The sequence below is a fragment of the Dipteris shenzhenensis genome, chromosome 12 (genome assembly GCF_047967505.1).
Source record: "Dipteris shenzhenensis isolate YYH24624 ecotype China chromosome 12, Dip_SZ_1.0, whole genome shotgun sequence".
In the NCBI taxonomy this organism is placed as follows: Eukaryota; Viridiplantae; Streptophyta; class Polypodiopsida; order Gleicheniales; family Dipteridaceae; genus Dipteris; species Dipteris shenzhenensis.
The window spans coordinates 17829386-17851532 of record NC_141607.1 but is presented as its reverse complement, the minus strand read 5'-3'; the positions used below and the strand labels follow the sequence as shown (position 1 = coordinate 17851532).

The following is a 22147-nucleotide window of genomic DNA, read 5'->3' as shown; positions in this document are numbered from 1 at the left end:
CACCTATTGCTCCGCCAACGAGCACATATAGCCAGACGCAGCTAGTGCATCAGATGGTAGCTACTACGCAGCAGGGGGTTGGTGGTGGGTAGCAAGCCACTTTTAATGACATGTTGGTAGATTCTTTGCGTTCATATAAGGCTTTACATGAGGCCATCAAACTTGAGATGCCCTTCTCCAATTATGTGAACCTCAAGCGTGATGATGCCCGCACTTACGGAGGCTACACACAAGAATTATGCAGTCAAGGATATCAAGGACAAACTCACAGTGCATAAGTTTAAAGGGGACACTCGCTCTCCCAATGAGTTGGAGGAGTGGCTCACGAAGCTGGAAGACTATTTCCGCTTCTACCCCAAGTCTGAGAGGAGGAGCGCATCGTTTTTGCAGGTGTGCATATGTAGGACTATGCCCACACATGGTGGCGATACGTGAGGGATTCGCCTTAGAGACCAACCACTTGGAGGGGTTTCAAAGCATTGATGGTCACTACATTTGCATCCCCACTTGTCTTAGATCAGCACTTGGCTGAATTTAATGCCTTGTCACAGACCGGTATGGTCCAAGAGTACTTGCAGCGCTTTTAGAGGCATTCCCTGTTTGTGCAAGACGTATCTGAAAAGGGAAAGCTGCTGCGTTTCATTCATGTGTTAAGTCCTTCTCTCGTTGCAGATGTGAAGGCACATAACCCTCAAACAATTGAGCGTGCAGCCCAATTGGCAGAGGTATTTGAGCCCAAATATGCCAACAAATATAAGATGACAGCGGGTAGCGCATATGGGAATGCCAATGAGGCTGAGAAGAAGCCTAAGCTGAATGATTGGAATGAAAGAAAATCAGCAGCAACACCATTCCAAGGTTTCCCACAGTTACAGGCAGCAAGATGCCATGTGCTAAGCCATACATGTCATTTGAGACTAAGCCAGGAGCTAAGCCAAGTGTTGGACTTGACAACACACCAGGGCTATTATGGACAGCAGAAAGAGGGCAAACTTATGCTTTAAGTGTGGTGAGAAGTGGACTCCTGAGCATCAAGAAGTTTGCAAAATGCATATTAGTGGTATTGCAAAACTCAGCATGATTATTGAGATATCGGATGATAAGGATTTGATGGATGCTTCTGAGACTTTGGATGCCTCTCATGATGATTCAGAGGGTGCACAAATCGTGGAAGAAGCTCCAGATGTTGGAGCCACGAAGGGGGCTGATTTCCCCTTTGACCCCTGTAGTGCTAATGAACATAATATGCATGGTATACATTCCGATGACATTCAGCCCATACGTAACATGCGAGGCCGTTGGCCTAAAGTCTTTCATGTGAAGCATCAGGTTGCTATGCCTTTTCTTGCGTGAGAGGATGCAAATGGCAATGCTCCTGTGGACGAAGAGGAGATCTATTGGGATGCACAGCAAGCCATTTATGCTCTCTCTTCTCATGCCTTGATGGGTGCCAAAGTGCTGAAACTATTAAATTGAAAGGACAAATTAATGGCAGGATTGTTTACATGCTTGTGGACAGCGGTAGCACTCATAGTTTCATCAATTCTAAGACCTTACAGAAGGTGGGACTGATTGCTATTGAGATTGATCATGGGCCGAGAGTAGAGGTGGCAAATGGACAGCATTTGGTTAGTAAATTTTGTTGCCAAGATGCAAGGATCAAGCTCTTTGAGGATATGAATTTGCTGGGGATCTCTTGGCACTGGATATGGGCCCAATAGATGCTGTCTTGGGCTGCGATTGGCTGAAATCTTTGGGTAAAATCAGCATGGATTTAAATGCCCTATCACTCAGCTTTGTTCACAAGTGTAGAATTGTAACATTGCATGGCATTGCCACTCCTAAATTGCAGGTCATTTCAGCAAGGCAGTTAGCCAGAGAGCTCAGGAAGGAACATGCCCTCTACGCATTGAATGTGTCAGTATCTCAGGGCTATCATAGTTTACTGATGTATTTGCTGATATGCCATCCCAATTGCCTCCCAAGAGGGCCCAAGAGGGATGTGGATCATGCCATTGTTCTAGAGCCTGGTAGTAAGCCCATAAACAAAGCCCCATACCGTCTTTCTAAGGTTTAGCAGGAGGAAGTGGCAGTATAGGTGCAGGAATTGCTTGAGAAGAACTTCATCTCTCATAGCACTTCTCCTTTTGCCTCTCCGGTGCTTCTGGTGAAGAAGAAGGATGGATCATACTGCATGTACATTGATTACATGGATCTAAATAAGGACACTATCAAGAATAGGTTTCCAATCCCCAAGATAGATGACCTGTTGGATGAACTCAAGGGTGCTCGGTTTTTCACGACGATAGATTTGAGGTCTGGTTACATCTGTCCATCCGTCCCTCGTTCGGACCTTGCTAGAAACCCTCTCATAAAGTGCCATAACAGCTTAAACTATCTCTGGCCCATATCCCTACTCCTGTAGCTGCCTGATGAGGCGTGCTCAAGGCACTGTGTCATCGATCCTATCACACCTATCCACAAGGCAGGGGATCTCATGGATCTAAGTAACTACAGGACCATTATGATCGAGCATGTCATGTCCAAGATATATGCTTTAGTGCTGGATATGGAGGTCAGTCGCTATGCAGAGATGCAAGGACTCAGAGCAGATGGACAGGCAGGCTTTTGACGTGACCACGGGTCCTATATTATTGTTGAAGATAAAGAGTTTATAAGTGTGTTTGGGCTACATCCGCCCACACACTTAACTGGTATTGAACTACTAGGAAACACATCACTAGTTTAAGACAATCGCATTAAGGCCAATTTAGAAATTAAACAACTAAACCATTCTAAAACTCATTCACAGTCAACCACCGGGTTGGTGAAATATATTGTTGTTCAACCACGCTAGCTTAAGAGACAATCACATAACTGGTGTTTGACGTAAACTAGTAGGGTGATATATTGCATGATGTTCCAACCCTCGGGCTGGTATAGGACAATCATATTGAGTCCAAGTCAGCCCAGTTTAGAAATTAAGTTTAAAAATTAAACTATTCCATAGCTGGCGTTTGACCTAAACTACCAAGGTAATATATTGCATGATGTTCCAACCACTGGGATGGTTTAGGACAATCACATTAAGTCCAAGCCATCCCAGCTTAGAAATTAACTTAAGCAATTAAACTATTCCAAAATTCATCCTAGATAACCATGGCTTGGTTTAGCAACCACTAACCTCCGTTGTATCAAGCATATGTATGATGTGCTCATCCCAGTGCTTGCATCCTCTCCGATGTTTGTAGATGTCCTTCTTATTTGGATTTTAACTCTCATATTCTTGCACCAAAATGTTGTCACTCAATCAATAACTTCTACACTTAGGCTGTCTTGCCTTTTCTTGCATGTTGTTGAAGCCCAAAGAATTCTCAGATGGGGATGATCCTGCATTGCTTCCTTTCTGCATCCAACCACCACTGGAGCCATATTGATCTTTTTGATTGAAAACATATTCGACATTGTGCACCCAAGCTTCTTCTCCTTTATTTCAGAGAATACTAGCATAGACAATGTCAGCCTCTCTGTATCTAGCTGATCTAAGCTATGCACCCCTTTCACTTTCTGTAGGCCATTCCTCAAGTTAGAGAGCATCGCCTCTTGGACCATGGCTCACATCTTGATACTTAGGAGTGTCATAGAGGAGGCCAGGACACGGAGACAGAGGGTATATTGCTGCTTTGTGGATTTCTGCAAAGCCTTGGGTCCAAGTGCATGGGAACTAGAGACAAACTACTTCATTAAATAGCTTTGCAAGGATGGGGGCTAGGATATCAATCCCGTATGCAACAGAGTCAGTGCATATTCCCTCATGATCCTTCACTCGGCCATTATGAAGTTTCGTGACCGTCTCTTTGATGCCCCCTTAGTAAAAAAAAAAGTGCAAGAGGTAGGTCGTGGTAGGTGCAAGAGATCAAGTGTGAATGGTTGGGATGTCATAAAGTGTGCAGGTGTAGTTGTGCCAAACTTGAGTGTCTGTGAGTGGAGAGGGGACCACCGTTCAAGAAACTGTTGCCAAAGTCTTTGGAATTATTATTGAAAAGAATGTTCAGTAATTCATCCTCTTGGCGAACAAATTTTTGTTTCTTTTGGTGAACTAGACGACGGTACTCGCGTAACGTGTCTGGTTCACTTGGTAGGCCATGTTGGGATTTGAATCGGAGTTGTCGACGAAGAGCCTTACACTCGTCATCATACCGCCTAATACAAGGCATGGACCCTAATGGCGGTGGACGGTTAGAAAGTGTGGTGTGCGGAAAGATTTTGGTAGGAGCTTGGAGTAGATTAGAGGATAAGGAGTCGAAGCAAAGTATGAGTACTAATGCATAGAGGTGGGGCTTTCCAAATTCTTCTATTCAGCCCCCTCTAGCCAATTGTACTGCTAGTGCTAACTCCACTAACTTGGCATTAATTCCCCTTCATTACAGAGATCCTTTCCCAAAGAGCAAAACTATATATGGTGGTTGTCCATAAGGAGCGCCTAAGGTAGCGAATGCTGCACATGAATTTGCCAAGAGTGGGGGTGAACGAATTTAGATTTCGCTATTGTCCACAAGGAGCATCTAAGGTAGTGAATTTTGCTTATCAATCTCTTAAGAGATGGAAGAGCTCTTGCAGGCTGCCTTAATAATTTTATCTTCATATAGGCCCCTCTGTTTGATAAGATACTTGATGAAAACCTTGTTACAAAGTTTGAGATTTGCTTCCGCACATCCTAACAACAAAGCTTGCTATTAGGTGCTATCCATTGGCACTCAACTCTCAGTCCATGGTCAAATCTCTGTGGCTGCAAGTTTCACCTTGTGCAAGGTTCTAGTATTGATGGAATTGTGGGTACTGTAACATATGAGTTGTGCCATCAACGCTGCCTCTCAGCCGGAGTGTCTCAGTATTTCTGGCATCCATCAATGGATCCATGGATATTGAGTCCTGAGCATCCCAATATTACTCCTCATCATCGATTTGAGTGTTACCATCAGCGCCATTCCGTGCATGGAATGGCATACCATCACAGTACTTAATTGATGCAACTCTGAGGTCCTAACGGAAAGAACCAACAATGAACTAAAAAGTGACCCTCTTATGATCCAAGGTCCCATGGTTGTCTTGTGCTGCATGGTCTTGCCATCATGTGTGGGAATTGCAAGCCAAAGGTTGTGAGGAGGGTAGACCTCTCTTTCATTGCTGTGAATCGTGGCATGAAACTATTTCCTCGCCAAGCATGGTGATTGGTGAGGTAAATAGGCCAACAGTGCTGATGGGCAGACTCATCAGAATACTCAAGAAAAATTGAGGGCGTCGAGCATCCTCCATAAAATTAATGTGGTACAAGCATCAAAACTCTTAGAATGATTGCTATATTTGGGCGCAGCGTGCTTGCCCTTGTCTTGAAATGCACTAAGGTGCTTGGAGATTTGCTCCCCAATCTCCACGCAAACTAAGTCCACACCAAGAGACACACAAAATGCATGAAGATCCACAAAATGTCAAGCACTATACCATGCCAAGAATCTCATACGAATATGTTGTCAAAATGAATTATATGCCCTAAGTAGCACTAGACATCTCATTCACCAAAGAATCTGGTAGTAAGATCCACATCATTCGCCAAGGAAAGAAAGAAATCCCAAATGATGACACTTCAACCATGAGGTATCTATTAGAAGAAAGATCCATAAGCAAGAAAATTAAACAATGATGCAAGTGTGCATAAGTGGCCATCTAGAAGATGGCATCAATCTAGAGTGGTGTCATGGCAAATTGTGCTTGTACGATTTGGTGGGGGATTGAGGACTTGCTCCGAATCATCCTAGATCCCATAATCACCTGCAGCCTCTTGAAGTGTCGCCTCCCAGTCTCGCTGATAGATCACTCCCCTTGAAGGGTGCTGCGTACATGGTTGTCGGTCTCACCAATGTGTCAAATAGCCATCCCTTTGTCGGGGGTTGTGGAAATGTGCCTGAAAGCATAACCTTTCACTTGCTCCCCTTGATAAGTGAAGTTGTGTCGATGAAGTACTGCCCATGAGGTGTTGAAAATCATAACCTTGGTTTTTCCAAGGTTGACTATCAGGTTTCTCTCTATGTAGAATACCTCTAGGGCCTCTAGGTGTCTTTGTAAGCCCTCTATTGGAGAGGATAGAGGGACTATGTCATTTGCATACAACGATATCTGTATCATCAAATCAGCCTGCAACGATCCTGACCTCCTAGGCAGTCAATGAAAGTCGTGGTCTCATCAATATAGAGCCCAAATAGTGTCGGTGAGAGTGGGCATCCTTGCTTGTGTGTTTAACCCAATTTGATAGGCCTCCAGGGGCATGTACTGTCTCACTAATTGACTCGTATAGACTCATTGCCCCCCAAATCATGACTATGGGATTTGCATCTCCTAAAGTCACTTGATCATGAGAGAGAGAGAGAGAGAGAGAGAGAGAGAGAGAGAGAGAGAGAGAGAGAGATGATATGATATGATTGTATTAAAATCTGTGTGAGACCTTCAGGATCTATGAGGCTGGTGATTATTATTAACAAATAGTGATCCTTACATCCAGTGACGGAAAATATCATAAACTTGCTATGTAGTGAGTACTTGTTGGGCTAACTTGTCTGCTAGTCCTAGCACCTGTTGCAGTGTTTCGAAGTAGGTTCCTAGGTTTTTGGCTGGCTGCTCCAATAGATTTTTCAGATGTCTCTTGCCCTTAAATACAAAAATAGAATTTTCAGATGTCTTTGCTGTCCCCATAGCCTTCGCTTAGGCTCTACATCTTAGGAGTACATGCTGTTCTACCTCCTCTGTGGAGCAGATTTTGCATGTTCTTTCCTCTCTGGGTATCCTAGGTCTTGCCCACTTGCCCCTCTCCACTTCTAGATCATGTCAACCTGTAATTTTCCAGACTAGATGCCTTTTAAACATTGATATGTCTTCCCCGAGGTATTTTTGCATTCACAGAGAGAGAGGGAGAGAGAGAGAGAGAGAGAGAGAGAGAGAGAGAGCCATTCTTTGTTTTTTGCTGAAATGGTAATATGGACAAGTATCGTGCCCCCTTGAGCTGTTTCTACGGTCCCTTGTGCTAGGGCTGACCCATTGGCCCCAAATACTGCACTAAACATAGCCCTATTGGTGTCTTGACTATGAAGCTTGGAGACAGGATTCTCGCATTATGCCAGTTCTTGTTGGTTAATTGTAATTTTTGAGATTTAGGAAGTTTGGAATGTTGGGGTTTGTTAATTAAAAAAGGATTCGCCTCTTTTATTCTTTGAAAATTTAAGGTATCCTCAAACTATCATTTTGTACTTGGGAACTTGAAGTTGTTAGCTGGCGTTAATACATGTTCATTTTGTCGCAGAAGAAAGGAAATTAGCCTGTTGACGTGGGGTCAGTATGTGTAATCACTAGGTTGATGAAAGATGTATTCAGGCTACCCAGTAAATATGATACGGCAGTAGTGATTTCGCTCCTTTGTAGATGTAGCAAGTGTTGTGTCCTATGAGCCTCTATTAGTCCATGTAGGGCTCGAAATGATTTTTTTGTTGATTTTGGATTTTGCACAACTGTGAAGGCAGGTTGATTACAAGTTAGAGTTTTTCTTTTTTTATTTATTTTATAAACATTTTAAACTCATTTTGTTTATCCTTCTTATTCTTGAGGTTGTTTACAGTAGCTCAACATAGGGTCTGCTTGCCTTTTGGAAGGGTAAAGAGGTTGAAAACTGTATTGGAATTTATTGGCCCTTGCAGCTACTGGACTTACTGCTTGGGAAAGACCATGTTGCTCTTTTTCGCCGAGCAGAGTTGAAGACTCTTGTCGACATGCATGGGAATGAAGTAGGTCAAAATCTCCTGCATGAAACCATATTTGAATTTATTATAGATGGTTCTCTCAACCTGGTTTTGAAGGTCATGGTTTTGATTCAAAGGTGTTGTGCATTACAATCCACACAACATAGATATATTCAATACATGTAGGTTTAGCAGAAAACATGGTTGGACTAATGTATCCTTTCCATAATTATATGTGCACAACATTTAGAGAAGGGCAAATAGACTTTATTTAACTTTAGAAGGATGGTTTGGGAGATATGTGACAATATACGAGCCTGAGAAAGAAAGAAATAAAGTTTATAAACATCTCCGGGAGAGTAAAATGGTCATGAGACAAAAATTACATCATTTGCAGTTAAGATATGTGGGAGAGCCTAAGCGCTACAACTAACCGCATGTAAGCTAAAATTTGCTATGACAAACCTCAGTGTACTAGCTGACTGAATATTGAAGTTCAAAAGATTAATTGAACTAGGATTTACATTTGCATGCAATTGGGTGTATGATGACCTCTGTAGAGTACTTCTGATGATTAAGCCAAAAAGCTGAACATATACAACTGCAGATGAAGGCTGACTGCTTCTTACAGATGGTGAAGGCATAGGCCTTTCTGTGAGGGAGGAGTGGAGAGGGGCTGACTGTCCCTGCTCTCGTATTCCCTACTGAAGGCTGAGGAGCTGCAGATGAAGATGTTTAGTATGAGGGGGTAGGAAGCCTTTTATAGGCTATCCTGGCTCCTGATTGCAGTGACTTGTACCCAGCTGATATGTCATGCTGCCGGTCTTGGAGCTGACTTGCTTGCTGACATTAGGTGAGTGCTGCTGCCCATACATAGCCCTGCATGCTGCTGCAGATTGTTGCCGCTTCTTTGTGGAATATTTCTATTTGGAAGCCCTTTAAGGCTTAAAGGGCTGCACTGGTAGATGTCTCCACAGTTTATAGATGCCTGTGTTGAAGCTGAAGCAGTCTACTGAAGATTGAAGGCCTTTTGTATCCTATAAAGAGGTGTGGATAGTCTGGGGAAAAGTCTTCATCCATCCATGGTCCCTTGTGTGAGTGCCCTGATGCTTGAACTTGATGGCTTATAATCTCTGGCGGTTGCTGGTACCTTCCTTGAACTTGTGCAACAAGATTTGCTCTAGCTCAACCACTAGGCTTTGTCGACAATCTCGGGCTGCTCCACCTTTGGTATGGGTGCCAAAGCTGCTCTTGGTAGGCAATTGAGGTTTCATGGAGATATTGATGATGATGTGAATGAGATGCGACTTGTGAGAGCTTGAGGCATGTTATCCCAATTTGCTTGAATCTCTTCTTCATAAACACTGATTCACTTGAATATCATTGCAGTGCTTGTTTGCTAGGTCTGCTAGGTCTTCAAATTCTGCTCATAGCTGTCCATGACTTCGTCTGAAGTCCTAGTGAGAAGAGACTTGAAAAATTTGCCAAGTGCTGCCTCATATGCGGTCCTAGATGACTGTGTGTTGATGGAAGATACTGCTCTCATTGGACTAGTGTCTCACTGACATAACAATCCAGTAGATCAAATGTGAGCTTGTGTCTGTTTGACCATTGTCTGTGGATGAAAACTGCTGAAGAAACTCAGATATGTTGCCACACTCGTCCATTATAAACAAATTGTGTTCCCGGTACCAATAGGTACTAGCAAATCAATGACCATATTAATCTTCTTAAAAGGCCGATCTGTAATCTTAAAGAGGGTGGAGCTAACCAGGCTGCTCCCATGAGGAGCCTTCACTTTCTGGCATACCTGAGAGAGATTACTGGTGTAGATCACCCTGAAGATGCACTTTCTGTTAGAAATGACCCAACAGAGGGTACGCACAGCGGAAGACTGATAGAATAGCCTAGGAGCACTTATGTGCATAGCATAGGTGTGCAGACTCATCAATAGACAATGAACCAGCCAGATAGAGAAACCACCAAAATAATATATTTTCGTCCAAAGCTATGGACACAATACAAAAGAGATAGATCCAGAGTCCCACCAACGGTGTGGTCCTTTGATCTTACCACAAGGTACCCCTCCTATCTACTGGCTATCTCTAGACTCGAGCCCGCGTGCTCCACCTCGAGCTTTTGTAGACTTTCTGTCCAAATTCAAAACACCTTTTGCCAACGTAGTCCTTCGCCAATAGCGCCTTGTCATCTTTGTCGTTGTAGAGATTCTCCCTAGCTTCTTCCTGTAGCAGTGATGGACCCAACTCCTCAAAAGTCAGAGGTTTGGTCCTCTGTCTTGCTGTCACAGTCATTACAAAGCTTTTGAAACTCCGAGGTAGCCTCCTCAGTATCATCAAGGCCAAATGGCACGAGTCCACCTTCTGACCAAATGACACCAGTTGATCCCTCACCACCTTGACCTTCGTCAAGTGGTCATGTACCGAATCTCCCTCATCCATATCAAGGTTGTAGAGCTGATGCTGAAGAAGCAAGATCCGGGATGTGTTGTCTGTCTCGTACAAATTCTTCAGAATGATCCACGCCTCTACTGACGTGTCGGCCATCTGGATTTGAGGAAGCACAGAGTCCGCCGTAGTCCCTATGATCAATGCTAGGGCATGGGCATCTCTGTCTTCCCAAGCTTCGAGCTCCTCTCCGTCTATTGCCTTGAGTATATTCCTCTATTTGTCCACCATATCCTTCGGCTTCGCCTCCACTCCTGTCGTCAATTTCCACAGCTTCCGAGCCACTAAATGACTCCGGATCTTCACCTTCCAGATCGGGTAATTTGACCCATCCAGTTTCCCAGACTCTCCAAAGTTAGGGATAGTGAAAGAAATAAATCTGGGGGAGGAGGAAAGGAGAGCAGGGGCTGAAGAGGCTGAAGAGGTCGACATCTCTATTGCTAAACCACACAACAAAGTTGAACAAACTTAACCTTCAGTAGACCAAAACTTTGAACGCACTTGACTGAACCTGAGTCACCCTCCTTCTCGCAAGGGCATTGTCCTCCAGTCGTGGAAGTCCATTCCTCCTATTTGCTGGCTATCTCTAGACTTGAGCCCGCGTGCTCCACCTCGAGCTTTTGTAGACTGTCCGTCTAGATCCAAACCACCTTGCTGTCTTTGCACCAGCCTAGGTGGACAGCATTCTGAGCTAGGTCTGCAGCTCTACAGCCCACTTGTCTCCTTCTGGATCCATAGGTGGCTGATCCTGCTCCTTTGGCTCCCTGAACTGCTGCTCTATTGGATGATGAATAAGGGCTGGATGCCCTCCTTTTATAGGCCCTTCAAGGGCTGCAAAAACCGACTAGGCAGGCTGTCTATGGCCGACCCAATCAGGCCCTGTCCTGGTCTGCTCCTTTGGGGCTCACTTTTCCAGGGCCTTTGGCCCACACTTCAAGGCAGGGGCACAGCCCCTATGCAGGCCGACTTGTGCCCTGCCTCCCCACTGCCCTGTGGGCTATAAAACCAGGGCCATGCCCTTAAGCCTTGTGGGGTTTAGTGGCCAGCCCCCCCATAGTCTGCCCTTGTTCCAGGCCTGGTAGGCTGGCTGTGACCAGCCCTACCAGCCTCCAAACAGGCCGACCTGGCTGCTGGCTCCTCCGCCATCTTGCGCCATCTTGCGCCATGTGCCAAACATGATGCAGGCCGTCTGTCTGGGATACTCCTCTCTCTTTGATTCTTGCCCACATGGCAGCCATGCTGCTGATCATGTGTCAGTCTCTCAAACTTTAGGTTCACCCCCCCCATGCTCTCCTCATATGGGGGCTTACAGATGGGGAGGTGACCTTTCCAACACTTTCCAGAGTGCCCTAGACTCTTGACGTCCACCAATTGTAGCATCATGGGCCTGATGTAAAATGCTGGTTTGAGCAGAGAGAGTGCACAAAGTTTACCTTGGCCAAACCACTCGTCGTGAGTGGCATAGTCGTGGGGCTGGTCATTCAATAAAAGGTACTTATGCTGTTGGAACTCTGGGAAGTCATTGCACTGGCTTTTCATGTTGGAAGGTGCTACCATGCCTTCTGCTGTGAGCATTGGCAATCACATTCTCTGGTTTTCTCAATCCCCCCCTAATGTTTGACTCGATGTGGTTAAACAGTTCAACCGTTGAGTGACTTGCATCGTCTATAACCATTGCGGGGTCTTGACTGTGAACTCTTGACCAGTGACCTGACTAATTGCTTCTGCCTCGAGGACATGATTGAGTGCAAGGTGTTCTTTGCCATAAAGTGTATGCTTTGTTCTTTGTCGCAAATGAGCCTCTTGTCCTCCAAATCCATAGGATGGCCAATATGCTCCCATATCGCTCCTATGGCATTGTTAGATACTCATTATTGCACACATGCATTTAAACATATACTATGCTCAGAGCAATATATGGCTAGAACTTTATATAAATGTCCATTGTGAGGACCTGCACATCTACACTACGTGGACAGCAGGATGCCCCTCCAATAGTGCTAGATCTGAGGACACAAACTGTTGCCAAAATTTTGCTCACTCATTTTGCACTGTGCCTCTGCAATGAGATCTTTTGTGGCTTAGGCAGGAGCCCCAAAAAATGCCTTGTAAGCACCTTTCTGCCCTATGTGATCTGCTTACCTTCTGAGCTCTTCACAATGGCTAAGGGCTACTGGATCTGCCGGTGCGTTTTCTGCACCCTGCTGCTGCCACAGTCTCTCGTGCGAGGATGCACTTCTGGAGTTTGGAACACAAGCTGGATTCTCTGCCTTGCTGCTGCACTTGTGTTGGCAGCTGCCCGCTCTAGTGCCTTGCCTGTGCACTTCTGAGGGCCGGCCTCCTTTGCTTCTGGCAAAGGGATTTCCTGAAGGTTCTTTGCCTTCCCCCTATGGGGGCTTTATATGGGGCTCAATGGACCTCGGAATGACCGAAACTGGCTGACTGGCCAGTCTGGTGGCTGACCCAGTGTGAAGACTGGCCGACCAGGTCAGGGGAGTATTAAACCCCCTTGCCTTGCACCATTTGCTACTGGGCTGATCCCGTACCCACTCCATGGGCTGTTTCCTGAGAATTTTCAGCCTTTGACCTTTCGCTTTAGGCCCATGGAGGACCCAATGAAGGGCAGCTCCATGGCACTCCCACGTGGATCGGTCCAATACATACAAAAAAGATAAACCCTAAGAAGGATTCTGTATGCAGCCCACATGACAGCCTGGGTGCTGACCATGTGGCAGCGTGCTCATCCCTCATCCTTCCTCCTGCCACATGAGAGGTGTCACTCCCCCATGCTCTCCTCATGTGAGGGCTTACAAGTGGGCAGTTAACTCTTCTATTCTGACATGCATAGCCATTGATGTCAGTATTCATTTGAGAGGATGATACCACTGAGCTAGATCCCAGCATTGTGCTCTCATGACTTCTTTTTAAAGCTCCCAAAGGCTTTGAGAGCTTCAAAAGAGTGAAGGTGATTGGCTACTGTAGAGACAATCACCCCACCTGCGAGCACCAAATGAGAAGACAGGGGATTTAGATCAGGCTACAGTGTGGGCCGTGGCAGGTATGGAGTGAGAGAAACTTCCAGCTCTGAGGAGATCAGGAGGGCAGCTTATGCTTCTAATATTGGCTGGCCATGCTACTAGAATGAGCTTCAAATGTGATTCACATTTGTGGATGATTAAACTCCGAGGTCTTTTAGATTTATCTCTGCTGTCATTTACAGTTCACAGGTTCATCAATTATGTACTTGCACGGAGAGAGATTGGAGAGAGTGTGTGATTCCTTTGAAGTGCTGTGTGGATTCGATATGGCAAGTAGGTCCTAGTTTTTGACGTGGTCAAGTGTAGACCTCTTGTGATCTTCTCCAATGAGCCCTTCATGTGAAGGAGGAAACTTCCATTTCATTAAGATATTCCTGTGTTATAAGTTTACTACAGCACGCTGTGAGTTTCCAGCTTTCATTGTAGTTGTCCATCTCTTGCCTTGGGCTGTGCTATGCCCATTCCAAACTTTGTGGAAGATGAAGATCCGAAGTCACTTGATGGTGAGAATGATATGGGAGATTGCAAAAGGTGTGGAGATGAAGCCTGAAGACCAAAGGGATGCTTTAGACGGACTTGATGCCCTTGCCATTATCATTGGTACATATGTAGACGTCATACTGCTGCATTTTCAGCTGCTAGTTATGGATTATGAGGCTTGGACTATCCCTAAGGATATGTTTAGGATCAACAATGATGCCAAGGTCCTTGACCTTGAGTTAGAGTTGTTCAACATGAAGATGGAGGAGAGGGGTGCAGTGTAGGACTGCATCACGAAACTATAGTGGGGTTGCCTCCTCGAAAAGATTGAATCACCTCATCCATCCTGTGTGAGAGGAAAGCCCGCCTCTTACGTGGTGTCAGATGCCATGAGATCCGTTGTGCCTCAAATCTTGCAAGTGCCCCAAAGTTGGCTCTCGTATGAGATGAGATCTCGTCTCGTAGATCGGGTCTTGGTGAATGATCTAACGGTAGCATCTTAGATTACTGATATAAGTGTGTGTCTGAAGTATGAATGAGTGTGTGTCTGAAGCTAGCCAATGGGACAAGTGGCTCTTGTATACCGAATCGAGAGCATGATCAAAATGTACCTGGACCTAGATAGGGACATGGTGATCGCATCTTATGTCTAGTAGTGCAGTAGAGATGCTGAATGACAAGTATGAGTGGTCAGCACCAAGTTGGGGGAGGAGGGGGAGGGGGGGACTATCTAAAAACATGTACCGGTGTCACAAAAGTTGGGGAGCCAAACAAGTAGTGCATAGTGCTATTGCCCCCTCCATGTGGAAAGCAGGTAAGCCCGCTAGATAACGGCCATCTCAAAAGACTATAATATATGATCAAATCATGTATTGCCTTGTCATGACAAGAGCAGGTAAGCCCGCTAGATAACGGCCATCTCAAAAGACTATAATATATGATCAAATCATGTATTGCCTTGTCATGACAAGAGAAATCACTAATCTGTGATTAGTAGACATTAGAACATTATTATATATCATATGCCAATGGTGTAACATGTATTTGTATTTATGATGGACACCAATTAGTTGAGCTGGAGCCACTGCTTCAAACGGCATCAAATTTGGACATGTGACACTTACTTTATGGAGAGCCAATCGGCATTCAAATTGTGCATGCATTGCACACATTTGATTTCTCGAGGAATCCAGTTCTTCGCATTTGGTATCAGAATAGTGACAATCCACAACTGGGACAAGAGGGGAAGAGGAAGAGCGTGTCGCGACAAGGCAAAAATGCACGGGGTAGAGATACGAACAGTAGGCGTGAACGTAGAAGAGTGTGCGGGAAGGAGGCCGTACAGCCAAGCCATGCGCAGGAAGGCCTGCATGAAAGAAGCAGCTTGTGCGTGCGGGACAGACACTTGGACGGGCAATGACTCAGAGGGCTGCACTTTTGTATGGTGAGTTTGGGTTTTGACGGCCCTGCTTCATACGGCTTTGAGGACGGACGGCCCCTGTGCATATCATGGGGTCTGAATGGACGATAGGAGGCTTTTTGCAACCTAGCAGGTTCGGAGGCAAGAGGTTTGTGAATCCTGGAAACCCTGGATATTGGGGTTCCTAAGGCAAGGGCTTTCTTTGAAAATTTTGGTCTTTGGGCTGGGAACGGGGTTTACTAATGGGGTGACTCCCCCTCTGGGTATGAATAAACTCTCAAAACCCTTAAACCAAGGAAAAGAGACCCCCCCCCTTCTTCCCAACAGAAAGTCGAATCGGAACAAGGGGGTGATCCACCAACCAAGTACCTCCTATAACGGTATCTAGAGCACCAATTTGCTCGAAACAAGTAGCCCAAATCGAGTGTACCAGTTTACAGCAGAAATACAAGAAGAAACACCCAAAAGAGAAGGGAGAAGAGCTTAATTCAAGTGGTTTTTCGACCCTTGCGAAGCGGGAGTCAGATAAGTACCACCAGCTCTACAACAATTGACTTTTGTTGTAAAATAAATCCCTTTTCTGAAATTACAGCAAGTCATTTTCTCTCTTGCATTACTAAAAGGTAAGAATGGAAAGGGAAGGGAGATTTAATAATGAACTTGTCCTTTTTCCTCCACAACCAGAAGGAGATAGAGAGAGAACACCATCACCTCCTCCTGCAAAGGATAATTTACATGAGAGTTACACACATATTGAGTATGATAACTTACATATAGAATTAGCTTCATCTCTCCTTCAAGAGCCTCTTGATAGGGAGTTTTCCTTTAGAAATGAAGGGAGAAACGAGTCCATTCAAGAACAAGGTGCTGAGTTTATGCCTTGAACTCAAAATTCTATACACATGGATTATAATCCAAGTGAAAGAGTGAGAGAGGAGTCTCCCGTTGATAAGTTGATTTTTCAGCTTAGCAATATGATTGAACATTCTATTATGACAAAATTTGGGACTAAGAGAGTGCTGAATTTCGGGATGAAGATTTAAGTACCCCCTCGAAGAGAGCCAAATTCCAACAGAATTGCCAAAGTGTGATGGAGTTAGAGAGGCGGATAGAATCCTTAATTGGATTCACCATTTTGAGCTATATTTTTCCCATCAAGATAACGACCACGCTCTTGCCACACTAAATCTACAGAAGGATGCTTTGATGTGGTGGTCCTTATCACAAACGGGAAAAGAGCCCATTCTTCAATGGTCCAAGTTTGTAGAGCAGCTTAAGGCCACTTTCATGCCTCCGAGACATGAAGAAGAATTGACCTTCTGTTGGGAAAGGTTCAGGCGATTCGATAACGAGAGTAATGTCAACTTTACAGCCATGTCCTGGAAACTCTCTTTAGAGTTACCTGAGAAGAGTGAGGATGATAGAAGAAAGAAGTATTTAGCAGCCCTGACCTCAAAAGTGAGGTATGTTCAACCCAACAACCCGGAAAGACCTTACTAAATTGGCTGAGATTGCTGAGAGGAAATTGAATCCTCGTAAACCCTTCAACAAAGGAAAGGAGAAAGCTATTGTACAAAATGTTAACAACCAATCACGTCCTGGATGGATACCATTTCCTTCCATGGCTGACGATGAGAAGAAAAAGCTTATTAAGGAGGGTAAATGTTTCGGATGTAAGAAACCTAAGCCAGGGCATCCATGGCATAAATGTCCTACTCTATTAGCTTGTAAAACGGAAAGGCAAAGCATCCAAGCAAGAGGGAGAGGTTTCTACCTACTCATCCCATGACTCTACGGTGAACATAGAACCAAGAGTAAATGCTATCCATTCAGCCAACACTGGCGTATGGATGTGTGAACTGAATAGAGAGTAGACATATTCATTGTAGAGTATGGACAGAGAATAAAGAATTTTTTAATCCATGTAGAGCGTCTTATAGGATGAATAGGGTTAAAATAGAAGAGTTGGAAAAAGAGATTGATGATCTATAGTCTCTATAGATTAAGAAGCTCTTCATCCCAAAATCATCTATAACCAAGGTCTACCTAGCTCAATGAAACATTTGGGTGAGAGAATTGTTTTAATACTGACCAGTTTGTTGAGAATATGTTTCAACTTATTGAGTATGTTACTATAAAAAGATTTAAGTAGCTTTGTATTTAGAAGAGGATATTGAAGAGGCCTTGCCGTGGTACTTCTGCATTTTGGATATTTAGCATCAGGAGGAACCAGAACTTGAAGATGAGATTTAAGTTCTGATTCAGAAAAGATCGTGTACTACCAAGAGAAGACTATTTGCAGATTATGAAGAGGAGATGCAAATACAGAAGTAAAAAAGACAAAAGCATACGCGTGAGAAAGAGACAAGAGAGGATCGAGAAGAGGACTTCTGCCCATTCAAGTGCCCATTCAAGTAGGAGGGAGTGTCATGACAAGAGAAATCACTAATCCGTGATTAGTAGACATTAGAACATTATTATATATTATACGCCAATGGTGTAACATGTATTTGTATTTATGATGGACACCGATTGTTTTGTTATGGCGGTGGATCATCGCAGTAGTAGATAGAACTAGTCGAGCTGGAGCCATTGCTTTAGACGGCATCAAATTTGGACATGTGACACTTATTTTATTAATAAAGATGTGCACTCATGTGTCTAGGTCTAGGGCAATAGGAAGGGAAGGGTGCATTAAGGTGCATTTAATGGTAGATGCATGGGTTATAGGATAAGAGTAGATATAAATGCGAAGATGGAACTTGAGTGATCTCAAGGGACATTAATGAAAGGGTATCACCCTTTCATTGTGAATCTCACGCATTCTCTCTATTCATCTTGCATTCATCCGCCAAGTACTCTCACAAGGGTGCTCTTTCCCCATTGGAGGGCCAATCGGCATTCAAATTTTGCATGCATTGCACACATTTGCATTCTCGAGGAATCCCGTTCTTCACAGCTCCTATCTCCAAAAGGTGTCGCCCGTATCTAGTCACATGTGGTGCATCCTCTAAGTGTCTCAATATCCCGAGCTCTACTGGATCCATATCTAGTACTCTAGGAGGGTCCGACTTAAATCTAATAATCCCACCCGTGTGTTCCCTGTACGTGCATTGAAGTCCCCAAGAGGAAGACCTTTCCCTACCTATAGAGCTCCATGACATCATTATAGATCGTTTCGTATGGGCTGTGACACTCTGTGGTGACCTCATGTGCGTATGATGATGTATCTGGGGGAAGTAGCATGCTGCAATGAAAATATCGTGTATCGAGTGGCTGAACTTGCACCCACATGTGTTGGGTGTGCTCCTCTTGAGGCACTTCCTGCCTAAGGAGTTTAAGAGAGATACAATGGTGCAGTGGGACATCCTCCGCCAACGCCAAGAAGAGAAAGTCAGTGAGTATGTTGATCGTTTTTGGGATACTTTGTTAAAAGTTCAAGCATTCAGTAGGAAGGATAAAAAAGAGCAGCAAAGGAAGTTCTTTGCTGGCCTACGGTATATCGTTCAGCATGAGGTGGACATTGCCACTCCTACTTCTCTCGAAGACACCATCAACATCGCCTTGAAGGTGGAGAAGAAACAATCTTTCTCCAACAAGCGGAATGGGAGCAACAACAAGCGAAAGTCTCAGGGAACCTCTTCCAAGGAACAAAAGGGTAAGGAGACAGCAAAGGACGCACCAAAAATCTGGGACAAGTGTCCACCTTCCACTCTAGGTCTAGGGGGGGGGCTGAGCCTATAAAAGAAGGCCTCTCCCCTTCATTCCTCACATGAAAATTTCGTCACTTTTCTTCTCCCTCCTTTTGGATGATGCAGCAGAACCTCTCCAGCTCCTTGGGTGCAGCCAGCTTCTCCCCAGGCCATTCTCTCACCTCAGCAGCACTTTCTCTCTCTACAACAGCACATTCTCTCTCTACAGTTCCAGCCTCTCCTCTCCAGAAATCTGCCCCCTCTCAGCTCTTCTGGAACAGCAGCAGCATCCTCTCTCCTTCACCTAGCCTGGAGCAGCCACAGCCCCTTTCTCTCTCCTGCTGCAGTCTTTCTCTCTCTTCTGCAGAATTTCTCTCTCTACTGTTCCAGCCCATTTCCCTTGCAGAAATCTGCCTTTCTGTGCACCTCTGGAACAGCAGCAGCTCCTCTCTTACATCTCCTCCCTTGGGATCAGCATTGGCACTCTCTCTCTACAGCTATCACTCCATAAAAGCTTTCTCTCTCTAGCCTACAGGCTGTTTTTCTAAGCTGTTCTCATTCCAGCCCCATTTCCACACTCCCCTCACCCAAGGTAGCTTGAAGGACTTCATCTACAAAAGGGTCAAGTCACGAAGGGAGCCTGTATTGTCAAGTTTATCTCATTTACAGCACTATTTCATGTTGTTTCTACTATCTTTCTAGAAACTAGTGTTTGTCTCTAATGTTGGATGTAAGTGGTGATTGTTGCAGGCTTCTTCCTTGTGGATTGGGCAAGCCAAGAGCTGAAACCTGAGCTTGGAGTCCTCCTTTTTGTTGTCTACCTTGTACATATGCTTTTGAGTCTTGTATCTAGGTCCTAGGTTTTCACTGAGTTCATCAGTTTGGAAGGTGCATTGCACCTTGGTCTTGTATCTCCATTTTCAAGAATAAAGTGAGCCTGGATAAGGGGGGGGGCCCGTCTTGGCCCCTCAATCATATTGCATTCTCCAATGATGTCACTTTGTGTTTAAGCTGTGTAAGTCTTAATTCCAGCTTAATTGCAAACTCTTAAGTTCAAGTATATGTGTTTGGCAACTCGCAATCATCTCATTCAATTGCCTCTGCAAAATCCGTTGTTTGAATTGATAGAAAGCACCGAGTAGTTTACAGCTCCTCCTCCTGCATCACAGAGATAAGAGGTCTCATATGTGATTTGAAAAGAAGTGCCACTCTTGGGAGCCTCGTACCTTGCTCTCTCTCCTTGTCTCCTTCTTGTGGGTAGGACCATGTGAGTGTGAGTCTCTCTGGACTCTCATGTTTCTCAATGTAGAAGATAGTCTCTTTGTCAGTGTCGGTATCTGAGAACCCCCGAGGTCAGACGTCTCGAGACAGAGATATGAGGCGGGGGTAGGGGCGGAGAGGGTGGGTGGGGGAGGGGGACGGGGAGGAGGAGGGGTTGAGAGAAAGAAAGAAAGAAAGTATATTAACGTCCACGGAAGACCAAAAGGTCTATGGGACAACAGAAAAACCATCTAATACAACAGCTTAGGGAGGGTGCATGGCAAGTCCCAAGGAGTACATAAAGCAAATCTAGTTATTTAGAGTATCTAAATTATATCCTGGAGGGTGCATGGCAACTCTCAAGGAGTACATAAAGCAACTCTAGTTATTTAGAGTACCTAAATTATATTCTAGAGGGTGCATGGCAACTCCGAAGGAGTACATAAAGCAACTCCAGTTATTTAGAGTACCTAAATTATATCCTGGAAAAAAAACACTAATATAATCGGCCATACTTTATTTTAAGACTGAGAGTCTTTTGGTTTTGATTTAAATTCCTTAATGAGTGCTATTCCTCCGTGGTACACTGCCCAGTTTCCATCCATCTTAGCATCCTTAGCCTTGGTGAATTTTGCTTTATCCTTCAGTTGAGCTCTTGTAAGCTCCTCAGTGTGAGAAAACGGAAGCAAGAGCAAGAGTGTAGAGAGAGTGAGCTGAACGTAGTTCACTCCCCAAACTGTACTATACTGAAGTGATAGTACAATGAAAGAGATGAGGGTTTTGTCTAAGTGACAACCCTATCTAATCACTAACCGTAGTTAGAGATTAGGACCGTGGTTAGGGGGAAAAACCTTGAAGAGGGAAAAGTGCCCCTAACCCACTTATTACATTACATTGGCCACTGCCTAGAATATAATAATAATTCTAACATCCCCCTGTAGTGCCAATGTGGTATACAAGATAGTGATCAATCACCAAAAGGAGATAAGTTTAGAGCACTATGAAATGCCTCAAACTTCTCACATGGAAGTGCTTTGGTGAAGATGTCTGCAACATTGTCATGTGTTGACACATAGATCATCCTGATTTCCCCTGCATGCAGCTTCTGTCTGACATAATGATAATGAACTTCAATGTGCTTCGTGCGAGCATGAAACACAGGATTCTTTGCTACTGCTATAGCACTCTGACTATCAGTGAGAATTGGAGAAGGACCCTCCAATATGAGACGAAGATCAGCAAACAAACGTCGCAGCCAAGCACACTCAACTGTCGCTGTGAAAGCTGCCTTGAACTCAGCTTCACACGAGAAAGTAGCCACTGTAGATTGCTTCTTGCTCAGCCAAGAAATGCAAGCGTTGCCCAAAAAGAAACAATTACCACTAGTGGACTGCGTGGTATCATAGTCTCTAGCCCAATCTGAATCATTGTAAGCATGCATCTGCAAGTCAACCCCCCTGGGAAACATCAAGCCAAAAGACTTTGTGCCTTGCAAATATCTGAAGATGCATTTTACAGCCTGCCAATGTGTTGTCTTTGGGCTGTGCATATATCTGCTCACCTGAGATACTGCATACTGAATATTGGGTCGTGTATTGCACAAGTAGATGAGGCATCCAACAGCGTGGCTGTAAAGTGTGACATTCACTGATTCACCAGCATCATACATAGTAAGCTTCAGCCCCAGCTCCATGGGAGTGGCAATAGGCTTACAATCATGCATGTTGAACCTATCCAAGAGCTTCTGCACATACTTGGATTGAGACATAACGATGCCACGCTTGTCTTGTATAAACTGGATCCCCAAATGAAAATTTAACATGCCCAAATCTGTCATGTCAAATTCAGATTTCAACTCAGCCTTAAAATCTGCAATTATATCCTCATTTGACCCCGTGAGCAACATGTCATCTACATAAAGAATGATGACCAAAATATCCCCCCCATCCTTCTTGATGTAGAGGGTGCTTTCCATGGGACTATTGTGTAATCCCTTACTTGTCAGGAA

At 44.6% G+C, this 22147-nt stretch overlaps 1 protein-coding gene across 2 annotated transcripts in view; it reads left to right on the top strand.

Annotated features, from left to right (window-relative positions):
- LOC147895914 (DUF21 domain-containing protein At2g14520-like) overlaps positions 1-22147 on the top strand; it is a 109493-nt gene that overhangs the window by 6393 nt on the left and 80953 nt on the right. For both annotated transcript variants that reach the window (XM_087382431.1, XM_087382430.1), the window contains one exon: positions 7743-7829. In XM_087382431.1, coding sequence (XP_087238557.1) covers positions 7743-7829 — 87 coding nt within the window. The remainder of the gene's footprint in view (positions 1-7742; positions 7830-22147) is intronic.